The sequence below is a fragment of the Silene latifolia genome, chromosome 5 (genome assembly GCF_048544455.1).
Source record: "Silene latifolia isolate original U9 population chromosome 5, ASM4854445v1, whole genome shotgun sequence".
NCBI lineage: Eukaryota > Viridiplantae > Streptophyta > Magnoliopsida > Caryophyllales > Caryophyllaceae > Silene > Silene latifolia.
This window is the reverse complement of record NC_133530.1, coordinates 18,937,409-18,948,200: the sequence shown is the minus strand read 5'-3', so window position 1 is coordinate 18,948,200 and position 10,792 is coordinate 18,937,409. Positions and strand designations below refer to the sequence as shown.

The 10,792-nt window shown below is 38.0% G+C and overlaps 3 protein-coding genes across 3 annotated transcripts; 1 reads left to right on the top strand and 2 right to left on the bottom strand.

Annotated features, from left to right (window-relative positions):
- Positions 1–2,482, bottom strand: LOC141656961 (B3 domain-containing transcription factor VRN1-like). The gene is made up of 5 exons (XM_074464057.1): positions 1,792–2,482; positions 1,555–1,663; positions 1,318–1,467; positions 961–1,112; positions 1–547 (listed from the first exon to the last, which is right to left on the bottom strand). Exons 1-5 carry the CDS (start codon positions 1,870–1,872, stop codon positions 245–247), a joined length of 795 nt encoding a protein of 264 aa, XP_074320158.1. The 5' UTR covers positions 1,873–2,482; the 3' UTR covers positions 1–244.
- A 102-nt stretch (positions 2,483–2,584) lies between these two features.
- Positions 2,585–3,938, bottom strand: LOC141656964 (polyubiquitin). The gene is made up of 2 exons (XM_074464060.1): positions 3,842–3,938; positions 2,585–3,185 (listed from the first exon to the last, which is right to left on the bottom strand). Exon 2 carries the CDS (start codon positions 3,183–3,185, stop codon positions 2,724–2,726), a length of 462 nt encoding a protein of 153 aa, XP_074320161.1. The 5' UTR covers positions 3,842–3,938; the 3' UTR covers positions 2,585–2,723.
- Positions 3,939–7,260: 3,322 nt separating this feature from the next.
- LOC141654972 (E3 ubiquitin-protein ligase WAV3-like) lies at positions 7,261–8,518 on the top strand. Its single transcript, XM_074462077.1, has 2 exons — positions 7,261–7,719; positions 8,144–8,518. Exons 1-2 carry the CDS (start codon positions 7,261–7,263, stop codon positions 8,516–8,518), a joined length of 834 nt encoding a protein of 277 aa, XP_074318178.1.
- The last annotated feature ends 2,274 nt before the right edge of the window (positions 8,519–10,792 follow it).

Genomic DNA, 10,792 nt, shown 5'->3' with positions numbered 1-10,792 from the left:
CTTTAACTTGTTACCAACAAAAACAAAACAACTCCTACAAACAATATTTGCTTACAAAACGGAGTTAGCCGAGAACACCGCATTAGTTTTCCTAAAGCATAGACTTGATTGTTCAATTACATACAAACCAACATAGTACACTTCCCTACAACCTTTCCTCGCCATAGTTACATTTGCCCTTTTCCGGAACAAAGTGACTAGAACATCACATTATTTGAAAGTTTAATCTTCAGTTAAAATAACCTCAATCTTCCGTCACGTCTTCAGATTTCATGGAACTACTCAGACTAGCAACAGCAGCATCAGATGAACATCGGATTATTTCGACTTTTATCAGACGTTTGGTTACCTTAATCAATTCAAAAACACAGATATCACCTTTTCGTAAATTGTTGTCCAGTGCAAACTGTTTCCATCCCCTATAGAACTTCTTATAACTCGGTGTGCCAATACATCTCACAGACCATGTACCACCTCTTGGATTCACGAGTGTGTAACTTCCTGGTTTAATACTTGTGTGCTCGCCACCAAATGCTAACGGTACATTCTGTGGTACCAAATCAATAAAAATTAAGCTAGAGAAATGAAATTTGCAGTAGTTTTACTCTATTTACTTCGACTCCTCACTTTGGTTGTGTATTGTGCATCGACATGACTCTGGGGTTGAAACACAACTCTGTTTACAAATTACCCATAACTGGACTTGGACATGCACTCGTGTTTGACACATACATTAGATAATTCAAGTTATAAAAGTTTCAAACAACCCTCTGCAAAAATTTTTGTGAAGGTTTTATTACTGTTTCATGAATGCTGCACTAAGAAAAGATTGCATTAGTGAATCAGCTGAACACCAATAATCGACTTGAGTTTGAAAGCCTAAATCCTGGCTTAGGAGAGGCAATAACCTAAAGTCTTAAACATACAACTTGAGTTTGTAAATATAAGTTGAGTACTTACCAAACAAAAGAGATCAGTCACATAAGATGGTCGCATTACGACTGTGAAAGACGGGATATCAAATTGATAGGAATTAATCTTCTTGACCTGTATTTGAGTGAGAGTACCAAACTTCCTTATGTATTGTCTCACCAAAACACCCATCCCTTTTTCTGCACCAAAGAAAAAATTTACACATTTGATTCATCCAATAAACGGTAAAAAAAAAAATGACTGTGTCAATCGATGAAATTGGGCATTTCGACTTTAAATGAAGTGTTATACCCATATTCGCAAGTCGAATATCCAAAATTACACAACGTATATGAAGAGTCTGAGTAACATAAGAACAAATGAAAAGAAAACATAAAAATGCACCTTGTGATGAAGAAATAGGTGCACTAGAGTTCATCTTGGTCTTACTGACACTCACTCTCTTCCGTACTTCCCTGGTTTCATGACGATCAAGAGGGTACTCAATCTCGCAAGCGGTCATGTCGAAAATATACACATTGAACTGAGACTTTCCTACATATGTAAACATCAGGAAATGACCGTGACATATTTTACAAAAGTTCACAACTTTATGCCAACCATCATTAAACCAAGCCCTACCATTTTCTTTCAGTAACTCGACCTTCCACGTCTTACCAGTTGGAATATTGAGGCTTACAACATCCAAGAGATCCTTCCCATGGTCTGTCATAAACTTCTTCGGAATCCCCTGATACAATTAAGGACGCCGAAAACAAAACTGAAGAATGAAGATGAAAAGACATCATATTTACACAATTTGTCACCAGAAGTAACGAAAACGAATAGGGATAGGGATAGAAATGTTAAGTGTAGTACCAATTTACGAAGGTCATGTCGAGGCTCAAGAATTATCTTGAAGAAGCTTGGAAAGTTATTAGGAAGATCATCAACAGCCATGAAGAATATTCCCTTAGTTTTACAAACTTCAACAGTTTAAAGTGTAACAGAAGTCTATAGGTAATAATTTACTGAAGCTTTAATATGTTACATGCCTACATTCATTAACAGCAAGCTATCTTTGCAACTAACACCAACGCCCAATAGAAAAACAAACACACTGATAGCAGTAAAGTTTTGTTCAGGAAAATCTATTCAATTCTGTGAATATATCTCAGTAATAACCACTTGTCTTGCATGCAAAAATGATCTCAACTCAAGTCATAAATTTTGCCAAGTAAATGTTACCACTTGATCCATCAAACAGTTCGGGCAGGTCGAATTTGGGTCATAGAACTTAACGTTACTCCATCAAATAAGTAAGAAAAATCAAATTTAGGTCGACAATTCGAAAACTTCATTCAGATGTAACAAACTCTGCCCGAATGAAGATTTGCTAAATCATCATGGGTTACGGACGTTTGGAGGTTATAATGTAACAATGGGTTAAATTAGGCTCACAAGTCAGGTAAATTTCGACAGGTAACATAGGAGTTTTTGACAGGTTGAAAAACACAGGAACTTTTGACAGGTTGATAAACACAGGAATTTGAAACTTGAATAAAACATGAATAAAAACAGGGGAACTACCACATGATCAATAAGCAGTTGATATGTTGTAAAGCAAACAATATCAGTAAATGAAGTTTGATGGATATAACAACACACAAAATAGAGGTAAATGGGACTTTTATTCATGTAGTTACTCAAACAAGATCATCATAACTGGTTCATGACTTAAACAAACGGAATAGTTGTCGTAAAATGGAAGGGAACGAGTCTTAAAAAGGTAAAGTCGGAACCCCAGGAGCTCAGAAACCACCACGGAGTCGGAGGACAAGGTGGAGGGTGGATTCCTTTTGGATATTGTAATCAGCCAAGGTGCGGCCATCCTCCAACTGCTTCCCTGCAAAGATCAACCTCTGCTGATCTGGTGGGATCCCTTCCTTGTCCTGGATTTTCGTCTTAACATTGTCGATAGTGTCTGAGCTCTCAACTTCCAGGGTGATGGTCTTCCCGGTAAGGGTCTTCACGAAAATCTGCATCCCTCCCCTTAGACGGAGCACCAAATGGAGGGTGGACTCCTTCTGGATGTTATAATCAGCAAGGGTGCGGCCATCCTCCAGCTGCTTGCCTGCAAAGATCAGCCTTTGCTGGTCTGGAGGAATGCCCTCCTTGTCCTGAATCTTGGTCTTGACATTGTCAATGGTGTCAGAACTCTCAACCTCGAGAGTAATGGTCTTGCCAGTTAGGGTCTTGACGAAGATTTGCATCTACAAATAATCAAAAGCAGCAATTAAGACTTAAGCACTCAGAAACCCGAAGCAGACAGAAATCGAGAATCGACGAGAGCCCCTAATACAGGAAAGCCATAATAACCATAACTAACAACCAGGTCATATGGAAAACTAATTATCTTTTTCATTTGATTGTATACGTTTTTTTTGAAATTTCCTTCAGATAATTTGTAAACCGTATACAATCAGACAAAACGATCAATTTTTTGAAAACTAAATCAGATTCCAATCAATCAAACTCCTCATAAAAAACGAAATTTAAACAAAAATTCAACAAAAGAGCATAATATCAGAAGCGAATAGTCGACTTTTAGATCAAATTATCAATCAATTAATCAAACACGCTATAGAAATTGCATCTTCTAATCACAAAAACGACATACAATCATACAGTTTTAACAATTAATATGATAATCAAATTTAGAGTTCTAAATCAAGAAAATAAAACCCTAATTGTTCGCAGTGGTAATATCAATTCAAAATTCGAATACAATCATCGAATTACGATTCCGATACTGATATCGGTTCTAATATCAATTCAAAATTCGAATACAATCATCAATTTCCGATACCGATACTGATACCAGTTGCGATTGCAAAGAGCAAGAAATTAAAAGAAGACGAAAGTTTACCTTGTGCTGATGAAAATTGCGATGAGAAAAGGAATTATTGAAGAAGGGCTGGGTTAGAGGGTGATATTTATGAATGTTTTTCCAAAATGGGCGTAAACACAAACAAATTAACGAAATAGGTTGAGTTTCAAAGTATTTACTCAAAATGGGTGCCAACGCTCATCATCGGTTTGCAGGATTCGGTCGCTTTCCCGCTCAACGACCTTACCCAAAGTGTCACTTAATGTCCACCCAAACCTCAGTATGCTACTTAAACGGCAAGTCGCTCCGGGAGTGAGCGATTTTAGCTCAAATCGCCTACCCCCACAGCGACTTAGGTGTTTGCAAAAAAAAAAAGGCTGTTAAGGAGAGTCACACAGGACCTTCCACAAAACTAACACTTATTCAATATTACCTAACCATTAGTGCAAGAAAGTTTATATGTTAAAGGGAAGTGATTAAAGATAATATTGAGTAATCGTTATTCAAGTCCCAAAACACATTTATTGCTGTTAGCATTAAATATGGAAACTTAATCCCCTTAATAAGACATCACTTTACACTTAGTGTTATGGTAAGGGGTGTGAACAGGGACGAAGCTAGGATGGAATTGTGGGTGGGGCCGCATTTCATTTCCGACTTTGAAAATTTCGCAAGTAAATTGGTTGCAATAAACCTTTTGCACGGATATATTTTTGATGAACCTATTAATGAAACAAGGTTAAAGACTAAAGTATCATATTGAAGATTTTTTTGGTGATATAAGAAAAAAAACATTACGGAATGAGGGCGAGAAAGAATTACGAAATAAAGCATAAATAATTCAAAGTATATATTGTATGTGTAAAAAAAATAGAGTGAAACAATACATCCGAATTCTAAAATTTAAAAATAAAAGGAGTTGGGGAGAAAATGACGCTCTGAGGAGTTGAACCCCTAACCGTTGGCAATATGAAAGTGGAAATTTAATCTAACCAACTGAGCCAGGAAAGAATCATGTTATAATTGCATCTCAAATACTACTAATTAAGCTTTCAATCTTTGCCCGGGCCGTGGCCCATCCGGCCAGTACATAGCTTCGTCATTGGGTGTGAAAGAGATGTTAGTAGATTCCGTGTTCCATTCCCATCAGCTACACCAAGTCGCTCTCCCGCTAAGCGACCTTAATCCTGAACCTACCATCGCCAAAACCGAGCCTACGTGGACCCATTTTTGGTAATTAGTTTCAAAGTTACCCTATTTTGTTAAATTGTTTGTTATTAAAACCCATTTTGGAAAAAAATTCGATATTTATAGGGTTTGGTTGCTGACCAACTTGGAATTAGGAAATAATTAGACCTAATTATTTTGGAAATTATAATATTAAAATTTGAATTTGATTTTGTATTAAACTCAGACAGATATCTTAAATGAAATTGGTATTGAATGAGATGAGTGATTGATTGAATGATTAAATAAATTAAGCGTTATTATCTATATGGAACTGCATTTGCGTCAATGTAACGATAAAAAAAAGTAGATGTATGTACTTTGTATTGACTAAATTCGGTAATTCTAGTCATCTCTAACCTATATATGTGACTCTGTGGACTGTGGGTAGCAAAATACCAACATTCTGCAGCACCAAATTATTCAAACAAATTAAACTAGTACGCATTTTTTTCATCTCATTTGTTAAAGGTAAAGTATTCCGTCTCTCAAATGTTTTATGATCATTCAGTTAATCTTCTTAGCTAAATAAGTCTAAGGCTAAGTTTATCCAGGTCTTACCTCAGACTAAAATACGAGTACGAGTCTTAAGATTTGATATTTTATTTTTAAGACTCACTTGAGACACTTATATTTTTCCACTTTATCCCTTAAAACTCACAAAAAGCATTAAAACCCATAAAAACATCCACTACAATAAATAGAACCCACCTTTCACCTCACCAAACATTATTCATGGGTCTTAAGATGAGTGTTGGATTCCAAGACTCAAATTAAGACCCAACAGATTTCACCCACTTTATTGCAAGTCTTAGCTTAAGACGCCATCACATCTTAACTTGAGACCCATGTTAAGACCTTGGATAAACTTAGTCTAAGTAATCATCTTATGGTCTTACCATAAGAAATTTATACTTCACGTAAGATGGCCGCATTACAACGATAAAAGACGGATTTTCAAATTGATAAGAATTAATCTTCTTGATATTATGATGGGTGATCGCACCAAATCTCCTTCTATATTGTCTGACCAAATCCAGCATTCCATGTTCTGCAGGAAAAATAAAAGCTACTAACTGAGTTATGTTATAAAAGTTGATTAACCGCCATATATATACATAAGAAATATGGCATGCATCTGAATTCTGATCTACGGAGTACTTATCTCATGTAGCCGAGACTAGGACTCTAATATCAGACACGAGATTACGAGGTAATAACAAACAAAACTGATTGTTTCATCCGGAAGATACTGAGATTTTTTCAATTTCTCAAAACATTAAATAAAATGTACTCTGCAATAATTTACTCTGTAATTTGTACTATATTTTCCGAAGTTCTGGTTATCTTCAACATCATAAGTCTGACATTATCACACATTGCATGCATGCATTAGATCACATGCATGGGAATATGTTGTTAATTCTATGGCCCGTTTGTATACAAAGATATATCCGTCTCAAGGAAAACTTACTCAAAAAAGGGTGCAGTCACCAGGACTAGTTTTTTAGACAAAATAAGAGATCCAAACAAGTAATAAAGGGTACGCTAAAAACACAACCCATTCGATCATGCAACTTTGGCAAATAAAAGAACGGTTTTTTAACTTGTGCCCAACTGGGCAACTGACACATGTTAAGGATACTTAAACGGATAGTTCTGAGTTTGAAATATATTAGAAATTGAAGTACAAAATCAAATTTTCCATTTTAAGTATCCTTAACACAGCACATGTCAGAAAAACCGTAAAAAATGGTTAATTGCCAAGTTAAGAGGCATACCAATCTTTGAAGGTCGTGGCGAGGCTCGAAAAATATCTTGAAGAAGCTTGGAAATTGTTGAGAATGATCATCTATAGCCATGATTCCATGAAGGACATAACAAAACCAATAAAGTAATAGTGTGAGGTCAAAAACACGAGACGAAGGGACTAGGGTGGGTAAAAAAAAAAAAAAAAAAACTCGATATGACTTTTTTTTTTTTTTTTTTTTTGGAAGAAAGGAGCAATATATAGATAAATAAAAAAAGGAGTTACGAGTACATCACGGGGGCAGGTCAGGGGAAAGTGGCGCACATGCCACAACAAAGTCACTCGATATGACTTTGACCATTATTTTCTCGCAATATATTTAGCACCTGAAGAATTCGTATCATAAAAAATAGCGATACAAATATTGACCAAGGCAGATTCACCTTTGGAGAAAACCGATTACAGGTTGGTAGTGGAGCTGATGGGGTCGGGTACAGGGGACCGAAGATGTGGAGTTGATATAGTTGCGGTATTGGATGTGAGTTATAGTATGTGGGGAAATAGATTGGAGAAGTTGAAAACATCTATGAACTTTTTGGTGAAAAAATTGAGCCCAATTGATCGTTTATCAATCGTCACATTCTCGTCGACAGCGGTCAGGTTGTGCCCATTGACAGCAATGGACAAGAATGGGCAAGCCAAAATTGAGATGCTAATCAATAAATTAGAGGCTGATAGTTACACAAATATCACATTAGGCCTAGAAACAGCCTTAAGTGTGTTGGCCCAACGGAGGCAATACGAGGGGCGTACGACCGCTATCATGCTTGTGTCCGATGGCGAACAGAGTAGCGGATACGATCACCCCTCTACCGTTGACGTTGACGTTAGTGGTTTCCCTGTTTACACTTTTGGCCTCAATACTGATCATGACAGTAAGGTACGACTTACAAGCCTTAGCTTTACATCTTTACCATTTTATTTAGTCTTAATTATTTCTTAGTGTATTTTGAGAAATCAGGAAGATAATTTGACAATTTTTGCTTACATGGGGTTGAAACTGAAACGGAAGCTTATTACAAAAATGGAACTCATTTTAAACAAATTACAAGAAATGGGTCCACGTCATCGCCTTTTGTTTCTTTTCCTCAGATTTAATTTCTAGCTAGTCAGCCGTGCCACACAGTGACTTAGCATGAATTAATTAAGGTGGCTGCCTCTGACAACGACTTTCCAAAAATAGTAATGGGAATCGTCATCTCATGCTCTCAGAGATCAACTTACTATAAATAGTATTTTTTTTAATTTTTTTCTTGTATTTTTTGGCAATAAATATGTTGTTGTACTTTTGTTGCGCTGTGAAGGTGCTTTACGAGATAGCAAGCATAAGTGACAATGGAACTTATTCAATTGCGGATGTAGAATGCGCAGACTCGGCGAGTTTGAATATAGCATTTTCATCATGTCTGGCGGGGATTCTTAGCGTGGTTGTACAAGACTTGAAGTTGACGGTCACCCAACTCGACTCTGATATCCAAGATGTGCGTGCAGGGAATCATGATCAGACTCGTGATAATGAATCTGTTACTATTTCATTCGGGAATCTCTACAACAGTGAGACACATAAGACGACCGTGTTTCTTAGTCTTCCTCTTGTTCAAGCTCGAACTACATCCGATATTCTCATAATCTCATACTCCTTCAGGTCGATTAGTTTTGGTAATTTTCTACCGAATTAAGTTATACGAGGTCAATGCGGTCTTACTCGGCACAACGTAAAGTAATAATTAAGTACGTAAGTAAAGGTTGACACGTGAGATTTGGTGACGCGGAAAACCCAATGTGGAAAACGACAACGGGAAGGGAAGGTACCCTTCCAAGGATTGCACTAGCTGTTGATATGAGAACGAATACAAGGAAGGCGGAACGTAAACCTAGCTAGTACAATGTGTTATGCGTGAGTGATCTTCGATCATGCTTCCTTCTATGCTTTCTTGACTATTTATAGGGTAAGAACCCTAGCTCTTTCCTATTCCCTGTACGGTAAGCAATCCGAGTGGTCCTACACTTCTTTCCATAAACGCAGCTTTATATTCCATTCTCCCTGATCTCCCTAAATTCTCCCTGAATTCTCCCGGGTGACTTATTAACACGCGGGCTCCTCTTTACTTGTGGGCTTCTTGTAATTCTTCAGCTTCCTTGGCCCAACTCCCGAAACCAAACTAGACGGGCTTAGTCCTTATGCCGATTTTGGCCCAAACAACTCCGTCTATTCAATTCACATCAATTTGACTTTTATACAGATATTCCAGATACTTTCGTAAAATTGTCTTACATACGTGTGTGCTAGATATAATGTGCAGGCCAAGTGGTGGGAAGGACTTGTATGAAGCCCCACCTATATTCGCTACTGTTGTGCGGAAGCGTGAATATCCTTCTATGTTGGGCCTCTGCTGCATGTGTGTCCACAACCCATAATAGTACGATATTGTCAGCTTTGGGTCAAGCCTTAACGGATTTACTCTTGGAGCTCCTTCCCAAAAGGCCTTATACTATTATATTTTCTGGACACTTATAAATATGATCTTCCATCTTTATTCTATCGATGTGGGACAAGAGTTTGCACCCTAACAATCCTCCCCTCAAACCAAGTACCATCATCTTAACTCGGACCTTGACCTCCACGGAGGACTCCCACACTCTACAGCCCCAACTCTAGACATCCGAAACATCACAAGTCTTGATAACCTCCCCTTAGCCGACACACCATGCTACAACGAGCCATGTCTTGCACCACATGTCACCGTCTGGTCAAGTGAGTGCCCTCACATGCTCCTGAACTAGCATGTCCTTGTGCCCTTCTTGGGAATTTGCTACACATGCATATCGAACATCCTCTGCATCCAATATACCCTGGATCGGGTCCGTCACTTCAGAAGTCCTAGAGCACAAACGGTCTCTGGCATCTGATGGTATCAAGTAATACCTCGCAAATGCACGATTTTATTGTTGTACACTCTAGAGGGTCGATCCCACAAGGAGTAGGTGGACTACTAATCGTTCTAATTCACGAGCTTAGCTAAGTCGAAATAAAATAGAGAGGTTGTGACGAACTAGCACTAAATTAGCAAAATAAAAGGCTATAAACTAGACAAGCAAAGAACAAGCTAAAGGATTAAGAATAGATCAAATAAATAGGTAGGCTAGAACTCGGTTCTCCCACGGACATACGTAATTCCACATTCTAATTCTCTCGGCTAATCAAAAGGGGTAGAAAGGTAAGGGGGAGATGGCTCTAATTCGCCTAGAACCTCCCTCTCGGGTTCGCAATAGGACACTAGTTACCCCAACTACCCTCTCGGGTTCGAAAGTCGGTATCCCTAACTCAAAACCCAACAACCCCGAAAACATGCATTTTTCCAAGGTAGTCTAGTATTTGGTCGAGGTCGTTAAGCCCTCATCGTATTCTGGGTCATCCCACTCCTCTTCTCGGAGGTCAATTTCAAACGCTAGTCTAGAGGCACCCTCCCTCGGTTCTCCCTTTCGGTCTCAACCTTAGTCGGTGACAAGGGTCAATTTCCGGCTATCCAATTCACAACCTAACCAACTCTCGTTGGTGGACAAGGGTCACAAGTCGACTCTACCCAAAAATCAAACCTTAAACATGCAATTCCTCTAAACTACCCTCACCACTTTCCCCCAACAAATTAACCTTGATGAGAATTAATTAGTGAAATTACCCATACCGGGTCAAACCGAGTCCTAGAAGGAGACTACTCACTAATCATGTTTCTAAAGGCAAGATAAACAATAAAGATAGAGTCTTTAAGCATAAACATGGTGGGAGGATGAATTCTACTTCTAAACATGCAACAATCCAACAATAATTATGAAGAAAGATGATTTAATCTAATAACAAGGATGAGTAAACTAAAAGACACAATCTTTAACACAATCCACTCAAATATTGAATCTTTGGGTGTAAACAACAAGGACGAACAAAGGAAAGATGA

Excerpts from the sequence above, each read along its gene's own strand:
- LOC141654972 (XM_074462077.1), top strand. The coding sequence starts at position 7,261 with ATGGGGTCGGGTACAGGGGACCGAAGATGTGGAGTTGATATAGTTGCG. Across the intron at positions 7,720-8,143 it reads ATACTGATCATGACAGTAAG|GTGCTTTACGAGATAGCAAG; the intron begins GTACGACTTACA and ends TGCGCTGTGAAG.
- LOC141656961 (XM_074464057.1), bottom strand. The coding sequence starts at position 1,872 with ATGGCTGTTGATGATCTTCCTAATAACTTTCCAAGCTTCTTCAAGATA. Across the intron at positions 1,664-1,791 it reads GACATGACCTTCGTAAATTG|GGGATTCCGAAGAAGTTTAT; the intron begins GTACTACACTTA and ends TAATTGTATCAG. Across the intron at positions 1,468-1,554 it reads CGAGTTACTGAAAGAAAATG|GAAAGTCTCAGTTCAATGTG; the intron begins GTAGGGCTTGGT and ends TTACATATGTAG.
- LOC141656964 (XM_074464060.1), bottom strand. The coding sequence starts at position 3,185 with ATGCAAATCTTCGTCAAGACCCTAACTGGCAAGACCATTACTCTCGAG.